Raw genomic sequence first — 21540 nt, 5'->3', positions numbered from 1 at the left:
ACAAATGTAGGCCAGTCTAACATATTTTAGGCTTGTCTTATCCTATGTAGTTTAGTCTAAACGAATGTAGGCTAGTCTACCGTAGAGTAATCTAGCCTCATCTCATGTAGGCTAGTCTGACGTAGTGCAGTCTTATCTTATCTAATGTAGTCCAGTCTAACCTATAGTTAGTTCAATATACTTATACTTGTTAGAGTAGTTAAGTTGAGACTGTGTTGTAAAGTGTTGGTACCCACCCAGGGCTTTGAGCAGTTCCTCTCTTATGGCGGAGGTGAACTTGCGGACCAGACACAGCGTGGTGACCACGGCGAACAGCAGGTTGTAGGAGAGCACGATGTAAAGGTTCCCCAGCCAGTTGAACCGCCCGAAGTCCCCCAGCAGGTCGAACCTGGTGATACCTGGAACACATTACAGCAGGTCAGACCTGCTGATACCTGGAACACATTACAGCAGGTCAGACCTGCTGATACCTGGAACACATTACAGCAGGTCAGACCTGCTGATACCTGGAACACATTACAGCAGGTCAGACCTGGTGATACCTGGAACACATTACAGCAGGTCAGACCTGGTGATACCTGGAACACATTACAGCAGGTCAGACCTGGTGATACCTGGAACACATTACAGCAGGTCGAACCTGGTGATACCTGGAACACATTACAGCAGGTCAGACCTGGTGATACCTGGAACACATTACATCAGGTCAGACCTGGTGATACCTGGAACACATTACAGCAGGTCAGACCTGGTGATACCTGGAACACATTACATCAGGTCAGACCTGGTGATACCTGGAACACATTACAGCAGGTCAGACCTGGTGATACCTGGAACACATTACAGCAGGTCAGTCCTGGTGATACCTGGAACACATTACAGCAGGTCAGACCTGCTGATACCAGCGACACACCACAAATCACAGCGCACACGTTCATATATTTCCCTTTCCCCGATCCGACTAAACGATTACCAAAACTCTTAAGTTATATCTTTTGTCTTAACGGCTTGCCGGGAAAAGGCGTGTCACGTAATGTTTTACACACGGTGAACTTACATCATGCATTTTTTTTTTTTTTTAAAGAGCAAGATTTTCCTAACAAAATTCCAGGCAAACAAAAGCTAGTTGGTTTTTTCCAAAGACTCCTTGACAAGACAAGCATTGTGTTCATAAGCAGGATCTGCTGCTGCTGCTGTGGCGGCGGCGGCGGGAAAGAGGGGCTGCAGCCGCCCAGCTAGGAATGTCTTCCTCACTGCGGAGGTGTCTCTCTGCCACGGCCGTCTCTGTCAACAGCGCAGACGGGCCAAAGTGAAAGAAGGGCTTACGTGCCAAAAACCATTTCATGTACACTGAATGCAGATTCTCTGGATACGGCCGACTGGAATTGGATAAAAAAAACAAAACGAGTGCTAAACAGCCAAAATCCCTTTGTGTGAAAGGACTTTACCGTCCTGGGACTTCCTGTGCCGATGTTTACGCTGAGCCCTGTGACGTCCCTCGTGTGTGGGAGCTCTTTATTGTACGGTCGGCTGTCTTAGCGTGCAAAACAGGGTGGTAGAAAACAAGGAGAAGAAAGCCCCACCCGAGCGAGACGCTGCGGTCTTCAATGGAACCACAGTCACCTGTACACACATCCCGCTGAGTCAGTGGCTCAGCTCACTACGCATCCAAATCAACCCACAACAAGCTGCATCTTGCATGTTTCCGCTGGGCTTAAGGCTTGTGCAGTTCTTCCCAGATTTGACCCAGTCACTGATGGCTTTTCTTTAATATTGATACAGTGATATTGTTTGGTGCTGTGCCTCTAGCGGTCTCCGACAAGAGTTTTCGTCCGATTCCGTTTTTCGGTTGACCTTTCCGTCAAGCGTAATCCGACCTACGGTGGAGTCAAACCAGAACACGTACCGCTTGTTTGCAAACATTACGGCGGATTTACGAGAGATTTGTTAAACAAAAAAGGGTGTCTATCTTCATAAGGACATTTTTTTTTGTTAAATTCTAAAGATTTCCCCTCTGCCGACGATGGAATCACTCTACAGACATAAGTAAAATAACTACATCTTAAAGATATATTTTTTAGATACATGTCATTATGGATCAGGTAGGGTTAGGACATCTTTTTCAAGGATGCCAACAACAGGACTGGATGTTGCGGTTCAAACCCAGAACCTCCTGGCAGCGAGTCAACCACCCATACGCAATAACACCCATACAGACTATCTGTTTCTACATTATCAATGAGTAAGGATCACCAGTCAGGAAACATGCGTCTACATTATCAATGAATTATGAGGAACACTGAGGTAATGTGTTTCAACATTATCAATGAGTTAGGATGACCGCTGAGGTAATGTGTTTCAACATTATCAATGAGTTAGGATGACCGCTGAGGTAATGTGTTTCAACATTATCAATGAGTTAGGATGACCGCTGAGGTAATGTGTTTCAACACGATCCATCCCCAGGTCTGAGGCTCATTAGCGCAGAACACCCATCTAAACCATGAATGAGCCATATCTAGACATGTGAAGGGTCAGTATGTCGATGTAAAGGTGGCCATTGGAGCGGTGTGCTTCTGACATCATGTGTTCCCTCAGAGACGTCTTCACAGCCCGAGCTCTGCATTAGATTAGTCCATCGACCGGTTGTCTGGAGAGATGTATTTACAGAGCGCCGGGGCCTTTAACAGAATTGCAGAGGAGGGAATGAAGGAGGAGCCGGTCAATACCCTCCGACACGCTGCTCCGTCTGCATTCATTAGCATCCCCGGCCTTCAGCCCCTTCGGAGCTCTGGTAATCGGAGACGATTCAATCGAAGGAGAAACAAAGTTGCTTGGCATTTGAAATGTCAGACGGAGACAAGACGAGAACGTCTGTATCGGAGGGCTGAGGTGAATCATTACCGCACATCCCTCTCCACTAATGTTACTGACCGGCTGGACGCTAGAGCACAGCGCTCTGAACCGAGATCATGGTCTCTTCCTATTGGCTGCTGTCGCTGGTAATGTCCTCTCTCTGCCTGAGGTTCTGGGTGTTATTAATATTAGCGCGAGGACCATCTCCCAGCGTAATCAATAGCAACAGCCGCGCCACAGTACGGGTCCTTAGCTCGGGGTTCCTGTTCTATTGTAAAAGGGTTGTTGATTAAATGGTGGCTGTAAGCCTTCTGGTTGCTTACTGTTAGCCTTCCGTGTGCTCTGCACCCTAACTGTAATAAAGTAATAATCAGGGGTGTTATTGTTGCGGTTAGCCTACGGTGAGCCTGATGAGCCCTCTAACCCCATCACAGCGGCAGTGGCCTCTCAACGCCGCTGCCCTCACGGCGTCATTAGAACATCACGACTCCCCCAGCGGCCCGGGCCTCGTTTGAAACCCGCAGCCACTCCACGCCTCAGAGACGTCTCCCACACAGGATTCAGGACAGTTTGTTAAAACATGTGGCAGCCCTCACACCAGGGACTCTCTTCAGCCCCAGCAGAGTGTGCGTTCCTCCAGGGCAGCCTTTTAAACCCATACCCCCTTTTCATCTATTCACACCCAAGGAGCAGAACCTGTTGATGTTTCTAATGCTCAATGTGACTCACTGTATGCACAACACACACACACACACACACACACACACACACACACACACACACACACACACACACACACACACACACACACACACACACACACACACACACACACACACACACACACACACACACACTACAATCACAGCACACACGGAGCACACACACACAAATACAAAACGGCATACTCGCAAGAGCACATAGGCATGCACTGGATATTTGAACAGCTGTGTCTGCATGTTTATTGGAGCCATTGTGTTGGTGTCGTCCTGACGCTGTACCCTTTACCATCTCTCTGGGAACCTGCTAGGAATGTACGCCCCAGGGGCTAGCAGGAAGGCTAGCTGGGGGGCTTGCCTGGAGGCTAGTTGGGAGGCTGATAGGCTATTAAGCTAGCTGAGATGCCTGCTGGGAGGCTATCTGGGAGGCTAACTTGGGGCCTATCTGGGAGGCTAGCTGGGGGCAAAGCTGGGAGGCTAGCTGAAACGCTTGCTCGGAGGAAACTAGGGGGGCTACCTAGGAAGCTAGCTCGGGGCTAGCTGGGAGGCTGGCTGGGGATGTAGCTTGGAAGCTAGTTAGGAGGCTGAGAGTCTATGGGGCTAACTGGGAGCCCTGCTGGGAGGCTAGCTAGGGGTAGGCTGGGAAGCTAGCTGGGGCCCCAGCTTGGAGGCTTTATGGGAGGAGGGTCGATGGGGCACGCTGAGGAGCCAGCTCTGACGCTGGCTGGATGGATACATTCAAGGGTTTATTTATTTCATTGGAACGGTGAAATAAATGGAGGTGAACATCCAGACTGACGGGACTCACCCAACGTCCTGGACATCACCGGCAGAGCGGAACTCAGCACCAGAATGGACACGCAGCAACCGATGATCTGAGGACCAGAGGGGGGACCGGTCAACACGGCAGGTGGAATGCACATCAATCACACGGCTACATGGAAACACACACTCACACAGACACGCCTCTTGAGGGTAAATAGGCAGCAGCATATTGGACCATTAGTACTTGCGAAGTTGCTCATTAGCAGGTTGTGTCCATTGTGCCGCTAAGTCCTTTCACAGAGGCGTCAGCCTCCCCCCCCCCCCCCCGCGCCCCCCCACCCTCATTACCACCTGAAAGGGTGAGCAGACCCCACATCCTCCCCAACCCTGACCCCACCTGCCCCCCACCCGCAGGTCTCTGATGTGGGAGAAAGGGCCCATGTTTACGCAATCAACAAACAAATAGTTGAGCGCTGAGGACAGGGCTGGAGTGGGGTACTCATCGTTGTCATGGCAGTGGGGTCCTCATCGTTGTCATGGCAGTGGGGTACTCACCGTTGTCATAGTAGTGTCGTGCTGCCGGGGGGTCAGAATCTGGAAGCCCCTCAAACTGTAGAAGCCCACCACGGAGGACACCAGCAAGTAGCTGATCAGCCAATCAAGGAGCGGCAACACATTCGTTCACTCATTCAGATTCAGTGTACCCGCTGCATCCGTCTGTCTGGCTCCGACTATCCCTCTCTATCTGTCTCTCTCTGTTCCTCCCTTCCTTAATCTCACTCTTCTCTCCTACCACATATTTCTCTCTCTCTCTCTCATCTCTCCATTTCTCTCTCTTCATCTATCCATCTCTTCAGCCCTCTCCCTTTTTCCCTCCCTCTCTCTCTCCAAGTTTGACCCCTCTGCTCCTCTTCAGCAGTGAGTGTGCGTGACCTATGTCCTTTGACCCGGGTGAACATGTTTTGACAGAGAAGGTCACTGCTGGCCGTCCAGCCCTCAGAAGTAGCAGGTAAGGATGTGTGTTTGTGTGTGTGTGCGTGTGCGTGTGAAAGGATACAACATGAGCAGGATCTCCAGGGCAGCCTGAGCGACGCCAAATGTGGACAGTGAGGAGGTGTTTCCGATCCCCCGGTCCTGCAAAACACACACACACACACACACACACACACACACACACACACACACACACACACACACACACACACACACACACACACACACACACACACACACACACACACACACACACACACAATAGATTAGTATAGACACAATATACTTCTAGAAGCACAAAATAACATCACATGCATGGAACCACATTGAAACATATTATCATTGTAGTAACAGATTAAAACATCTGTCATCTGCATGAAAATACATTATCCTTATAAAACTAATATCAACATTATATCAGTTGAAACACATTATCCTTAAAGAAACATGATCATTTTAGAAAAATTATCATTGTGGAAATAATATGCTGACAGAAACACAATATCCTGATAAAACTATTATCCTTATAGAAACACATTATCCTGAAAGAAACATTTTCCTTGTACCAACATTATTCTTATAGAAACACATAATCCTGACAATAATAAATTATCCTTGTACCAACATTATCCTGACAGAAACACATTATCCTGATGGAAACACAATATCCTGGTAAAACTATTATCCTGATAGAAGCATGATCCTGTCAGTAACACATTATTCTTGTACCAACATCATCTTGAAAGTAACACATTATCCTTGTATCAACCTTATCCTGACAGAAACCCATTATCCTTGCACCGACATTATCCTCATAGAAACGCATAAACGCATTATCCTGACAAAAACACATTATCTTTGTTCCAACATTATCCTGATAGAAACACATTATCCTGACAAAAACACATTATCTTTGTTCCAACATTATCCTGACAGAAACACATTATCCTGACAGAAACACATTATCCTTGTACCAACATTATCCTGATAGAAACACATTATCCTGACAGAAACACATTATCCTTGTACCAACATTATCCTGATAGAAACACATTATCCTGATAGAAACACATTATCCTGACAGAAACACATTATCCTTGTGCAAATATTATCCCGATAGAAACACATTATCCTGATAGAAACACATTATCCTGATAGAAACACATTATCCTGATAGAAACACATTATCCCGATAGAAACACATTATCCTTTATCCCACCCCTGCTAAACAGCCGTCCTCAGTGGCCAGGCTGGGGCGGCTGCAGCACTGCAGGGCGTGCTGGCTGTTTGCTGCTATTCACATGCAATTACAGAGAGATCCTGCGAGCACCAAGAATTTCCCCACTTGAGACAGACAGAATCAACTTGGCTGGGTAATGAATGGGAGGAGATGAAAGAGGCTTCTTTCAAATCACTGTCGATCATACAATATGTGAACAGGTGTTCAAACAAAAACACGTTGAAGGAGGCGCAGACGGCCTGCCAATAACATGAAAACAACTAAACACACATGAGCTCAGACCGGGCATCTGCCTTAGAAAGGATCAATACGCGTTGTGCCGGGTTTGGCAGCACCACTGTTTAGAAGGGCTATACCATTATCAACACCGTGAATGTTCCACACAACGCCGCTTAAACCATTTGGACCGATCTATATGGTACTACAGGGCTTTCATGTCTGAGGCGCATTCAATCACTCAAACACTGAAGCACCCACAATGCATCTGGTGATACTTACACATTCATGTAGTGTACACAAGCGCGCGCACCACCACACAGGCACGCACAACCACACACACACACACACACACACACATCGGGGGTGAGCGTCAGTTTGATGCGGAGGCCATGATGGGATGCTGAGTGTGTGTGTAAGAGACAGAGACAGAGGAAGAGAGACACAGAGGGAGAGAGACATAGAGGGAGAGAGAGGGAGAGACTTGGAGAGAGAGGGAGAGAGAAGGAGAAAGAGAGAGAGTAAAACAGCAGGACAGGGGGAGAGAGGGATACCGAGAGATATATAGAAACAGAGACTTGGGGAGAGCGAGAGAGACAGAGGGAAAAGGGGAGAGAGGGAGAAAGCGAGAGACAGAGATCAAGAAAGAGAGAGATGTGTCTTACAGAGGGACAAACACTGACAGAGCACTTCCATTGTAACCCCCTCCCACCTCATTTGATTTTCCCACAGTCTGAATATCAGCCCCCACTCTCTCCTCCTCCTCCTCCTCCCTTTCTACAAAGTACACAGAGTTGAACACACCAGGGCAATTATTGGTGTGTGTGTGTGTGTGTGTGTGTGTGTGTGTGTGTGTGTGTGTGTGTGTGTGTGTGTGTGTGTGTGTGTGTGTGTGTGTGTGTGTGTGTGTGTGTGTGTGTGTGAGAGAGTGACTGAGTGAGTGTGTATGTGCGAAAGTGAGTGTGTGTTTGAGGGAAAGAGTGTACGTGTATGTGTTGGCAATGCACGGTTTGTGTGAGGATGCGCACGTGTTTCAGACCATGGCCTGGGGATGTTTGGATGTGTGTATGAATATGTATGCGTATATGTGAATATGTTACTGACCATGTCAATCCCACAGCTATATAGATAACGCACTGATAAGGTGCATCCTAAAGCAATTAAGATCAGGCATTGATCAGGTGCGTCCTACAGCACTAGAGATGAGGCATTGCCCGGGTGAACCCGTCGGCGGTATTGACTATGTGCCTGATGCTGACGTCAGTGCGTGGTCACACCCGACCGCCGAGCCGCGGCGGACATGACGCCCCAGCGATGATGCACATGTCGGCCATGACAGCAGGAATCTGGGGGATTTCTGCAGCGCCCGAAGAAAACATCCATTCTCCTCCCGCAGTCAGGGTAGGGGGGGGGGGGGGGGGGGGACACTGGGCGACCCCCGCACCACCACACGCATCACACTGAGAAACATGATACAGCGGTGCCCCCGCTCACACAAGAATGCAACCACAACACACACACACAACACACACATCAGCATGCCCACACACGCGCACACGCCCATACACAGACACACGTGCAGCGCCGTCCCCCGGTGTGACGGTGAGATAAGGTGTCCTGCGTTGCCCGCCGTGTGTGGGGTTGTGTGTTGTTGTGGTGTATTCTGCAGAGGTGTGCAGTGCTGTGGTGTGTGCAGTGTAGTGTTGCGTGGTTCTGATGTAGTGTGCTGTGTAGCGTGTAGTATGGTGTGCGCAGTGCAGGTGAGAGTGTATAATATATAGTTTGTCTTGTGTGGTGTGCCGAGTTGTGTTCTGATGCATAATGTGTTGTGTTGTCTCTCGCACATTCACCTGGCCTGCTGTGTGCAAGTGGGCGTGCCCGTTTAATCTGTGCACGGTGTGAAATGACTTTCAATGAGCTTCTGAAATGCAACAGACTGATTAACATCTGGACCTTTATTCCCACAATGCACCTTAGCGTGTCCGGAATCTGATTCAAGTCTCTGTGAGAACACCGCTCCTACCGCTAGATTCTCTCTGCGTGTGTGGTGTGGTAGTGTGTGTGTGGTAGTGTGTGTGGTAGTGTGTGTGTGTGTGTGTGTGTGTGTGTGTGTGTGTGTGTGTGTGTGTGTGTGTGTGTGTGTGTGTGTGTGTGTGTGTGTGTGTGTTGCTGGTTACCGTTGAGCCTTTGGGCATGGCAGTCTCATCAACCAGCAGGTAGAGGATGTTCAGCGCCACCATCAGAACAGAGATGGTCTGGATTGGAGAGCATTACTAACTTAGATTACTAAATTACAGAACTACATTATGGTACTACATTGTATCCCTTTATTTTAGTACAACATTATAGTACTCAATTATAGTGCTTCATTATAGTACTTAATTAAAGTACTACATCCTTTTTTACAGGAATATAATAATTATAGTACTACATTACAACTACATTATAGTACTACATTAAATCATACACATCTGTAGCACAGTGTATGGTGCACACTGCTACACCACTATAGTACACTACTTTAGTACACACCGTCTCGCTCAACTACAATAGTAACCATGGGAACGATGCCCTTGCTTTTGCTTGGAGCATAGCAGCTTTAGCTTTCAGCATAGTAGCTGTAGAAAGCAGCTTCAGCAGGCATCTTTTGCATGCAGCTTTCACATTTAGCTTAAACATAGACCCATGTAGCACTATTTAGTTTGTTTTTACGTAAGCAGCGGAGAACGAGACAGGAACAGGTACTCACAGTTCCTGTTAGCAGAACCAGCATCACTATGGGGTAGAGGAGGTTCTTCTCCCAGGCAGACGCCTTCTTCCTCCTCTCTGAGATGGAGATATGGAGAGCAAGAGTCAAGGAGCGAGATGAAGACAGAGAGGGATAGTGAGAGGGAAGGGAGGAGAGGATCGAGAGACCGAGAGTTGAGAGGGATTGACGTGAGAGTGAGAACAGAGGAAGAGAGAGACAGAGCGAGATGGAGATAGAGATTAAGATATATATATATATATATATATATATATATACGAGTCTTTCCATGTGACCAGAGAGAGGACCTAGAGTCGTAGGTTGATTTAAGAGTGTGCTGATAATAATCCAAATATCTTCCATCATCTTGAACAAGCTTTTATACTCTGGTTAGGTAATAATATTGATCAAAGCTCGGTGTTGGTGAGGCCTAGCGCCCGGGGCTAGTGAGTGTTAGCATCTCCTCATCAACAGCTCCATAAATTACCCTGTTGCTCTTTAATTAAAGACAGAAGCACGCCAGTGGAAACTCTAACCACTGATGAGGACATCTGATATGGCTGTTTACAGCTCAGCAGGTGCAGCAGGTACAGACTGCGGTGAACACAACCGTCAAATCTTTCCTGGCACACCGGACCTGGTGGTCCATAAATCACAAATAAACTTGAACACACTTGAAGTCTTCTTCATTATGATGATGATGAACACACTCAGGTGTTATGGAGGTTGGGGGGGCGAGGTTCGTTACCCCACCTCCCCCCAGACCACTCCATCGCCCGACAACCTCCCTCTTTACTTCCTCATTCTGACCCCCCCCCCCCCCCCCCACCTACACTCCCTTCTCCTCCCCCACCTATACCCCCCCCCTCCCCCCTCCTCCCCCACCTACACCTACACCCCCCCCCCCGCTCCTCCCTTCTACCAAGTTTGCCAAGTGCACTTCATAGCCACCCCAGCTAAATTAATGACATCACTAAAAGACCGGCCACAATATAACGCTGGCATCTTGTCCAATCTCCTAAGTGCCTTTGTACCCCGCCCAGCCCACTGCCCACCCCCGCTGCCCACCCCCGGTCTGCGCCCCAAAAGGCCCTCCGCCATGTTTATAATATCCTAAAATGGATGAAAGAGAATCATTATCAGCCAGCACTGGGTCCGCTCCAAATTAAGGAATTAAGTCTGGGGGCTGGAGGGGGGGTGGGGGGTGGGCAGGGGCAGCTGCCCGTCAGCAATAGCTAAAAAGTAGTTGGCAGAGTTGTGGTGGTCCAGTCAAGGTCCTTGAGTCCACTCACCCAGCTTGCTCCGGTGGGTCCGGATGCTGGCCAGCTCCTTGTGGAGGAGGGGCTCCGAGCCGCTGCAGGACGACAAATGGGAGGAGCATCCTGCACACGCACGGGAACGCACACACACACACACACACACACAAACACACACACACACATCATCATCATCATGAGACTGACAACTATGTTTTAGTCTCAGTCCCATCAGAGGTTGTTTTCTTAACACTTGATCTACTCAAGCACCACTTCTAAATCTCCCGGCTGACAGACAGGTTCAACTACCGACAGACAGACAACTCCAGCTACAGACAGACAAGACAGACAACTACAGCTACCGCCAGTCAGACAGCCGTAGACTCACTCTGACAGACAGACTCACAGACGGACAACGACAGACAGAAAGACAGCCGTAGACTCACTCAGGCCGACAGACAGACAGATAGACAGCGCTATACAGAGAGACAGGCCGACACTGTCCACCAGAAGGGAGAAACACCGGTCCGACACGGGCCGCCCTCCCCTCATGCCGTGCGTGGGGTGCTGGTCGTGACCCGGGCCTCTGCCGCTGTGTGTATGGAAGCTCCTGACATTCTGCAGCAGGTAATCCAGGACAGAGCCGTGTCATCTTAATAAGGAGCGCTAATCTCTTGTCTAGCACATGCCACGACTGGTCTGCCGCGCGGGGATTCTCCAGGAAAACCACAGGCCGTCTCATTTAGGGGCTAATTCATCTGTTTGACTGTTTCCCTCCCCGCGTACGGGCCCCCGGGGGCCCGGTCACCGTGTATATCTATCTGCGTCCCCGGGGTGATTGGCAGATCTGCTCCAATTAGTTCAGTGTTACACTGTTACTGGCGTGCAATAAAAATACCATCTTTCATCTCCCAGCACACGAGGACCAATCACTTTGATCAAACTTCCACACTCCCCACCATTATAATACCACGCCCTGTCTGGCTGAGGGAGAGAGCGAGAGAGAGAGAGAGAGCGAGGGAGGGAGAGAGAGAGAGAGAGAGAGCTTTGTCTGTGCCCTCGCAAGTACCTGTGTTGGGGAAGTTTGTGCCTGAGAGAAAACACAACACAACAGGAAATGTTTCTGACAGCTCCTCTGCTTCCCTTCAGATCAGCTGAGCTGCGAGCTAGCTACTCTGCCTCTTCCAAAGCTAACTTTCCCCAGACTTACGTTCAATACAGATCCATTTCCTTAAGGAGCGGGTAGGGGTAATGGGGCATCTTGCTCCACTGGTACAGGTAGGTTGCAATTGGTGACCGAAACTAAGAACCTTTCGGTGGCTATCACCGCTTTTGGGTTTCCACTCCACACATTTAACACGGCTAGGTGGCTAGCATCACTACAGGGCTATCACGCCCCACAGCTAACACGGCTAGGTGGCTAGCACCACTACAGGGCTATCACGCCCCACAGCTAACACGGCTAGGTGGCTTACACCACTACAGGGCTACCAGGCCCCACAGCTAACACGGCTAGGTGGCTTACACCACTACAGGGCTGACATGGCTAACATTCTATTTGGCTATCACTGCACAAAGCTAACAGGGCTGACTATCCATCTATGGCAGGGAGCTAATGTTTGCCCACCACCTCAACGCATCCTCTCCAACCTTCACCAACAACCAAACAATTACGTCATCCGCAATTTTGCTAAACAGCAAGCTGGGGCTGACAAGGTCATCTTACTGCAGAGGGGAGGGAGGGAGGGGAGGGAGGGGAGGGGAGAGGACAGAGGGAGGGGGGGTCGAGGGGGAGGGGTGGAGGGGGAGCGGGAAGGGAGGGGGGGGGGGGCGATAGAGAGAAAGAAATGGAGGGATGAAGGAAGGATGGGGTGGAGAGGGAGGGAGGGAGGGAGGGAGGGATGAAACAGGGGAGAAGGGTTGAGGGGGGGGAGAGAGAGGGGGAGAGGGTTGGGTGGAGGGGGCGAGGGAGGGAGTAAGAGAGAAAGGGGAGGGCGAGGACCGACAGCAGCACTGCAGAATGCTAATGGGAATGCGGCCGGTGCTATATGTGTGTTGAGCGCACGGTGGTGGTGCTACGTGCACCTCCGTACCCCCGAGAAAGTCAACACACACACCGACCCTCCAACGGCTGAAAGCCAACGCAAACACTCCAATACACATCTCTGCAGGCTGGGTAAACACACACACACACACACACACACACACACACACACACACACACACACACACACACACACACACACACACACACACACACACACACACACACACACACACACACACACACACACACACACACACACAGAGTGTATTGTCTGCCTATCATTGTGTACATTTCTTACATACATTTTGGTTGGTTTATCAATACACCAATCAGCATCTCTGTCTGACCCTCTGAACCAATCAGCATCTCTCCCTGACCCTCATGACCAAACTGCATCCCCCTCTAGACCATCAGCATCTCCATCTGACCCTCTTGAGTCTAGGGGGTCAGATAGAGATACTGATTGGTCTAGAGGGAGATACTGATGGGTCTAGACTCTAGCCCCATCAGTATCTCCATCTGACCCTTTAGACCAATCATCATCTCCCTATGAACCAATCAGCATCTCGGTCTGACCCTCAATACCAATCGGATCTTTCCGTCCCTAAGCCAGAGGAGTCCAGCTGGAGACGCTCGCACTGCTGCTGCCGGGCTTCACCTCCCGGTGACTTGCAAACATCAAACGATACGATAAGGAGGGGATTACGTTATTCGGCGGCAGCTTTCAAAGCTAGCGCTGGGCTAAAGAACCCTACGCTCAGATGGGCGTCTATGGAGGGAGCCGACGTAGCGTCTGAAAACACCAGCTATCAGGCCCACATCTCCCGTACCTCCTGGGTTGAAAGGAGCCTCCTACCGTCGTCTCTACGCTCCACACTGGGCTGCGTGCCTCACTTAGCGCTAAAGTACCTGCTGGACTCCCGCCTAATACTTCCTGCTCTGTCACATTGTTCCCCGACAAAGGAGGAATTTAGCAACATGGAGGGATTGTGGAACGAAAACAAAAAACACTGTAACCTCGGCAGGCTGATCTTCCATCACGCTAGCGTGCTGGGCTAAAGTCCCTGTTGTGAATTCATGAGCACTACCGTGCTGAGCTCAAGTCACTATACCGCAGGGATAGCAGCCCCAGCACTAAGCTAAGGTGCACTGAGCTCTTCCCTCGTATGAATCACGCTGTCTTAATGAGATCAAACACGTTCGCTACCTGTTGCCGCTAGCGACAGTGACAGCCGTCTTAAAATCGCCAGTGAGGTAATATATGGCTTGTCATTTAGAGTAACCAGAGCAGGATCGACAGAGCTAGGCACGGTGGCAAGTGTGTGAGTGCATATGCATGTGTGTGGCATGTTCCTGTGTGCATGCGTAGGTGCGTGTGTGTGTGTGTGTGTGTCTGTGCAAGTGTGTATGTGTGCGTGCATAGGTGTGTGTGTGATATGTAGATACTAATTGCTTCCAGGCCCCCCCCCTCTCTCTCTCTCTCTCGTCTGTAAGGTGTGTGCTGGTCTACTCCAGACGTACCGTTTAGTCTCCTGCGAAGAGCTTCCTCCTGTAAGTGGATGCAGTAAATCTGTTCGTCTAGGTCCTCCAGGATCTGAGAGGAGAGGGGGCGGGGGGGGGGGGGTTATTAGGCTGCAGGTGGGGCCGGAGAGGTGGCAGATGGGAGGATGAGTTGCTGATGTATTTGTAGTTCTCCGTGTTAATAGTGGAGGGAAACTCACAGTCTGTAGTTTTAAATCATCCGCATCAAACGTTAGGAAAGTAACAGTTGAATCATCACGTAACAAACCTAACGTTTGATGTTACGTTTGATGATTTAAACCAAAGAGTCACAGTGGCGTCCACTTTGATTGGGATGTTTGAAGATTTAAACTACGGACAGACAGGGAGAGAGACTTACCGTGGGTTTGACCAACAACTGGCCCATGACTGTGAACATCCTGGAGAGACCCACTGGTGTACACACTGGAAGACACAACCAAATGACACTGTAGTTGTATCTACACATACTAGAAGACACAACCTCATTACACTGTAGTTGTATCTACACACACTAGAAGACAACACTGTAGTAGTATCTACACACGCTAGAAGACACATCAACACTGTAGTTGTAGCTATACACACTAGAGTCAATTCCTTGGTTACATGTTTAGCTAGTTACATTGCTATTTTTAGAATTACTACAGTGTTTATATATTGTAAAAAGTCTACATGCTTTACATTTCAGGTTATAGTTTGTTTTGTGAGCTACATGCTATGGTATCCAGGTTAAAGGTCGGTTGTAGAGCATCCATAACTCACTGAGCAACAGAAGGCCTCCCAGCAGAGAGATACAGGAGTAGAGGTAGGGCAGGTAGAAGTCCCACAGGTCTAGGGGTGACAACACAACGTCATGCAGAGGCAAGCATCAATATCAGGAGAAACAAGATGCACTCAATCCTATTTACATGTACAACTACTAGAGTAGGCCAACACCGGACAGATACAAACAAATATAACCAAAAAAAGACACACGCACAGTTCATCTCTACTGACCAGAGAGACCCATGGTCATGGTGACGGCATGTTATCAACATGGCATCCAGCAAACTGACTGTAGAGACTCTATAACGTTAACGACATGGCCTCCAGCAGACTGAGCATAAAGAGAATATATGCTATGAACAAGATGGCGTCCAGCACACTGACCGTAGAGTAGGGCTGCTAGATTATGGAAAAAAATCATAATCAAGATTCTCTTGGTCAATATTGAAATCAAGATTACTCAATCGTTTATTTTGAGTTTGAAAACATGATGCATTTATTCAGCATTTCTCTCCAAAAAAACAATTTGGAACTGAGAACTTTGAAATATCCCCCTTAAAAAAAATACACAAAATGCTGAACTAGAAATATGTTCAATTCGAGAATGATGTACAAATAGGTATCAAGCTGGTATCAAAACAGTTTCTACTCATTTATTTTTGGTCGGAGATCGTTTGACCCAAAAATCGAAATCGCAGACCATCATTCACCGGCTGGTGAATGATTGCACCAGCCGTACCATAGAGACTAGCTGTTAACAACAGCTAGAGTCTAGTGTCCAGCAGGGTGACCGTAGAGAGACTGTATGCTGTTAACAACATGGCGTCCACGGCCTGACCGCAGAAAGCCCCCATGCTGTTAACGACATGGCGCCCAGCACACTGACCGTAGTGAGACTCTTTCCTGTTCGCCACATGGCGTCCAGCAGACTGACCGTAGAGGGACTCCATGCTGGCGGTGTCGTGGTCGATGAGAGCCGACGCCACCCACACGATCCCCAGGATCAGCAGCGCCAGCAGGAACAGCATCACAAAGGTCTCCAGCACACGCGCTCTGAGGCCCTGCAGGGCGCACACACACACACACACACACACACACACACACACACACACACACACACACACACACACACACACACACACACACACACACACACACACACACACACACACACACACACACACACACACACACACACAGATAGATGTGTGTTAGCGTGTGGTAGGCTTTACATGGCATGTTATAAAAAAACATGTGACGTGACTGGTCGTATGTCGGTATAGACGGGTTGTCATCGGAGGAAGTCCACTTTGTTCAATTTGGACTCGTTAACTTGTAAACAGAATGGTTCGTGTTTGTTGACATACGTCGTTAAATAAGTCAAACAAAGATGACTGGAATGAGGTAATTGATGGAAAAAGGGGTGGAGGGGAGACGGTGGTCGGGTGGAGTGGAGGCGGTGGTGGTGGTGGTAATGGGGAAGAGGTGGTGTAAAGGTAGAGGGGGGAAAAGGAGGAGAAAAGGTAGTGGGCGAAAAAAGGAGGTGTAATTGGGGGTGGGGAGTCTGTGGAGGGGAGGTGGTGGTGGTGGTGGTGGTGGTGGTGGTGGTGGTGGGGTGGTGTGGGGGCGGCCCGGCCAGCTACTGTCTGGGATGGAGAGCAGAGCTCCACCTGGCCCTGGTTAGCAGCTCTCTTAACACCACCCCCCTCACCACCACCCACCACTGGGGTGGGGGTAATTTGGATGTTCCGGGTCACCAAACACTGAGTGGTTAATAAAGTGCTCTTCTACCTGTCTACACACACACACACACACACACAACCGCAGTCTCTTTCACACACACACACACACACACACACACACACACACACACACACACACACACACACACACACACACACACACACACACACACACACACACACACACACACACACACACACACACACACACACACAGCTGTCGGGGCTGAGATGGATAGCGTTCTCGTACACATGTCTGGGAGGTGACCCGACGCAAGCTAGCACGGCTCTGTGCTAGCGTTGCGCTGTTTAAATTAGGTTCACATGAGCAATTTGTTAGCAGCTAGCGTCATGGCTAAGTGGCTATGTGGCTGCTGTTTAGTTTGTGCCAACAGATACATAAATGGAGTCCCTTTGAAGCCCTTCTCTTTTTGAATGAAATATTTTTTATTGGGTGGAAATGGCATTAGTTAGCCAAATGACCTCGTCAGGGCTGGTTGCATACCTGTAATAACAAGGAGTCCATTAAACCAGTCCTTAAAACCAGTCCTCTGAACCAGGCCTCCTAACCAGTCCTTTAGCCTAAACCAGTCATCTGAACTCGTCCTCTGAACCAGGTTTCTCGTCTAAACAAGACTTCTAGTCCAATCCAGTCCTCTGAACCAGTCCTCTAAAAACCAGTTCTTTAAACTAGTACTCATAACAAGTCTCCCTCATCTGAACCAGTCCTCTTAAGCAGTCCTCTAAATCATTCCTGTAGTCAGAACCAGCCCTCTAACCAGTTATTTAAACCAGTCCTTCAGTCTTAACCAGTCCATTCAACATTATGTTTCATTTTGGATGAGTACCTCTAAAGCAACCTCCTTTCTATCCCTATATCTTGCTATCTATCCATCTTTCCACCCCTCTGTCCAGTAAAGGGTAGGTCTGTGAAGCAGAACCATTTAATTTGTAGTGCAGCATGTCTCCTCTCTAAAAGGGGTCTTCCCTACACAACCTACAGCCCTCTGTAGAGAGACTGGAGATGACAAAGTAGTAACACCCTGCTGCTACCAACATCCTGCAGTGAGCGCTCAGGGGCCCAGTGGCCAGGGTCTGCAGCGCCACCTGGTGCACACTTGATGAACTGCTTCAAGAAGCGGTCTTAACAGGAAAGAGACGTCCATCAGAAAAAAGTACAAGAATTGCAATAATCTGGATGAATAGAAGGCTGTCTGACGCCGCTCGTAGAGTAGCTACACGGCTTAGGCTAACTTATAAGGATTGAAACAGAGAAGGGTGTCCTATATATGACCTGGATCCTTTTGGTATTAGACCCAGTGCACTGACTAACCCCAGTGCACCCAGTGCACCGACTAACCCCAACTCTCTCTCTCTCTCTCTCTCTCTCTCTCTCTCTCTCTCTCTCTCTCTCTCTCTCTCTCTCTCTCTCTCTCTCTCTCTCTCTCTCTCTCTCTCTCTCTCTCTCTCTCTCTCTCTCTCTCTCTCTCTCTCTCTCTCTCTCTCTCTCTCTCTCTCTCTCTCTCTCTCTCTCTCTCTCTCTCTCTCAGGCAGAGTGCGGGGCATCCCAGCGGGCCTGTCCCCCTTAAGCTAGAGCCCCAGCCAGGCTGGAGGTGGATTCCCCGAAGACCAGAGCTCTCAATCTTTTATAAGAGGAACCCCATTAACCATTCACATCATTTAGGGCAAAGGCATAGGCTGTCACCCTCGCTACTATCATCTCCACCCTCCATACTATCACCCCCAGCAACTCCACCCTCACCACTATCACCCCGCCATCTCCGCCAACTCCACCCTCGCTAACCTCTCCAGCCTCTATACCAACACCCCCAGCATGTCAACCTCACTACTATCATCCCCCACCCTCACTACTATTATCTCCAGCCTCACTACTATTATCTCCACCTTCACTACTAACACCCCCACCTTCACTATTATCTCCACCCTCACTACTATCACCCCCACTACTATCCTCTCCCCCCTCACATCAATCGTCTCCACCATCATTCTATTATCTCCATCCATTTACTTTGAGGGCATTAAGCAGACGCTCTTATCCAAAGTGCCCGACAATAAGTACATTTGTCAGAAGAAAGAGAAACAATAAGTCGCTGTCAGCCCGGTCGAGATATTCATAGAAACGCCCTCACTCCCGTCCCCACCATCATCAGTACCTTCACTACCACCCTCATCTGCACCACACACACATCCTCCTGACCCACCGTTATATCACCACCACCCTGGTCCCCATCAGCCCCACTCTCTGAAACTGCAGCATCACTACCATCATCCCCCACATCCCCCTGACTCCCATCCCCTGTGGCCACCACTCCACCTAGCACCTCCATCAACCAGGCAGGTCTTCACCACCCTAACCTCCTACCTGCTTTCAGGCTTCACTCTATTTATATAGAAATATGAAAATATGAAAATAGAGAAATCAAGAAGAAACCACATAATTGGTCTTGAAAAGATCTGTTTCCCAGATGTGAAAAAAGAGAGAGACCTCAGGCTGTCAGGAGTGCTGAAACAGTCTATTTATGCCCGTCTAAATGTGGAACTACCGTTAAATATAGCCGCGCTGAAATATTCACCACTCTGCTGATCTGAGACCTGGTGCGTAGGGCTATCTGCAGCTACGCTAACAATCTGCAGCTATCCTAGCTGTCTGCAGCTTGTACGCTAGCTATCTGAAGTTAGTATGCTAGCCATCTGCAGCCAATCTAGCTATCTGCAGCAAGTACACTCGCAATTTGCAGATAGTACCCTAGCGATTTGCAGCTAGTACACTATCTTTCTGCCGCTAGTACACTAGAGCTCTATAGCTAATACCCTAGCTACCTGCTGCAAGTACTCTAGCTATCTGTAGCTGGTATGCTAGCTATCTGCAGCTAGTAGGCAAGCTATCTGCGGCTAACACTACAACGGAAGCATACAAACAGCAGGATAAGGAAGTCAATGGTGATGCCCAATGTCTAGTCTAGCAGTCTGCTAGTCTGTAACCCCAACCTGCTACTTAATGACAAGTATCTGAATTTACTGTGTGTCCCTTTGGATAAAAGCGTCTAATAAATGACAAAATAGTACATAAAATGTAGAGTTAAGAGAGGTAGAACAAGGTACAGAGAGAACAGTAGCCGTAGCCACTCTCTCCATCCATCCCCAAGAGGTCAGCAGGTCACAGCCCGGACTGCTCAGAGGCTCATCCTACTTCCACTGCTCTCTCTGTGTGTGTGTGTGTGTGTGTGTGTGTGTGTGTGTGTGTGTGTGTGTGTGTGTGTGTGTGTGTGTGTGTGTGATTTAGTTTGTGTGTGTGTTTAAGTGTGTGTGTGTGTGTGTGTGTTTTATTGTGTGTGTGTGTGTGTGTGTGTGTGTGTGTGTGTGTGTGTGTGTGTGTGTGTGTGTGTGTGTGTGTGTGTGTGTGTGTGTGTGTGTGTGTGTGTGTGTGAGGTGCCAGATGCGGGGGTCTTATTAGCTCAGGGTTCAAGAGGAAGCCATGGTGGTGACAGCAGACGCAGAGCAGGGAGCGTCCTGAAACCACTAATACAACACCTACAGACTTCTGAGGAGCTCTAGTACTACAATAAGAAGGAGCTGGTAAAACCTCACACACCATTCTAATAAGAGTCTTATACTGAGGCATTTTAACAAGTCTCCACAAGATGTCTTCATAGAAAAAGCCTGAACAATGGTTATAAGAGCTCTAATAAGAGTCCATATAATACCAGTTCCAACAATAAAGAGCTTTGTGACAGGAGTCGTAATAATACAATTTCTAATAATAATAATCATAATAAGTTACCTAGGAATAAGAGTTCTAATAATATCAGACCTAATAATAACACTACTGGTAGTAACTGCTCTAATAATAAGATTCATAATAACAAATCTTCTATTAATAAGAGTTTTCATAATAAGAGTCTCCATAATAAGAGTCATATTATAAGAGTCCTAATAATATGAATCCTTATAGTGACATTACTAGTAATAACAGTTATAATAATAAGATTCATATTAACAAGTATTCTAGTAATAAAGAGTTTTAAGAATACAAGTCCTAATAATATGAGTCCTAATAATTACATTACTAGTAATAACAGTTATAATAATAAGATTCATATTAACAAGTATTCTAGTAATAAAGAGTTTTAATAATAAGAGTCCTAATAATATGAGTCCTAATAAGGACATTACTAGTAATACCAGTTCTAACAATAAGAAGCTTCATAACAGGAGTCTGCATAAGAGTCTTCGTAATAGCACTCTTTATAACATGAGCCCTCATAATAAGAGCTCTATTAATAAGCATCTTTATTTGCTGCTCCCGCGGCCTCATCAGAGGCAGCATGACGAGGTGTTGGCTGATAAAACATAAGACTGCTCCCCTGTCACCTGGCCTTCGTCAGGAGGGGAGCGCAGGAGAGGAGGACGAGAGGCTTGTCGTCTGATGAGAAGTCACACCACAGCGTCTTTGTCTCCTGTGGTCGGTGTGCGTCACACACACACATCCGTGCGCGGAAAACGCACGCTTTCAAATTAAAAGCCCAGCAGAACGGGGCCTGGAATAGAGCCATCTTCTAAAGATGATCACGTCATTCTGAATAATGCCGGCAATGATGGAAGGAGAGGGGGGTGAGGGCGGGGTTGGGATGG

The 21540-nt window shown here is 48.4% G+C and overlaps 1 protein-coding gene across 3 annotated transcripts in view; it reads right to left on the bottom strand.

The window, feature by feature from the left end:
• The window catches only part of lmbr1 (limb development membrane protein 1), a 33770-nt gene that overhangs the window by 3075 nt on the left and 9155 nt on the right, over window positions 1-21540 (bottom strand). Inside the window, exons 6-16 of one of the 3 annotated variants that reach the window (XM_056584014.1) lie at window positions 16032-16206; window positions 15143-15211; window positions 14739-14803; window positions 14360-14432; window positions 10828-10917; window positions 9539-9615; window positions 8967-9044; window positions 5398-5474; window positions 4896-4986; window positions 4384-4450; window positions 237-398 (exon numbers count right to left, since the gene is read on the bottom strand). In XM_056584014.1, the coding sequence (XP_056439989.1) occupies window positions 237-398; window positions 4384-4450; window positions 4896-4986; window positions 5398-5474; window positions 8967-9044; window positions 9539-9615; window positions 10828-10917; window positions 14360-14432; window positions 14739-14803; window positions 15143-15211; window positions 16032-16206 (1024 nt within the window). The other 2 variants (XM_056584015.1, XM_056584016.1) reach the window with 2 other exon arrangements.

The sequence above is a fragment of the Gadus chalcogrammus genome, chromosome 23, assembly GCF_026213295.1.
Source record: "Gadus chalcogrammus isolate NIFS_2021 chromosome 23, NIFS_Gcha_1.0, whole genome shotgun sequence".
Classification (NCBI taxonomy): Eukaryota; Metazoa; Chordata; class Actinopteri; order Gadiformes; family Gadidae; genus Gadus; species Gadus chalcogrammus.
Note: the sequence above shows the minus strand (reverse complement) of the source record. Positions and strands in the feature narration are given on the sequence as shown.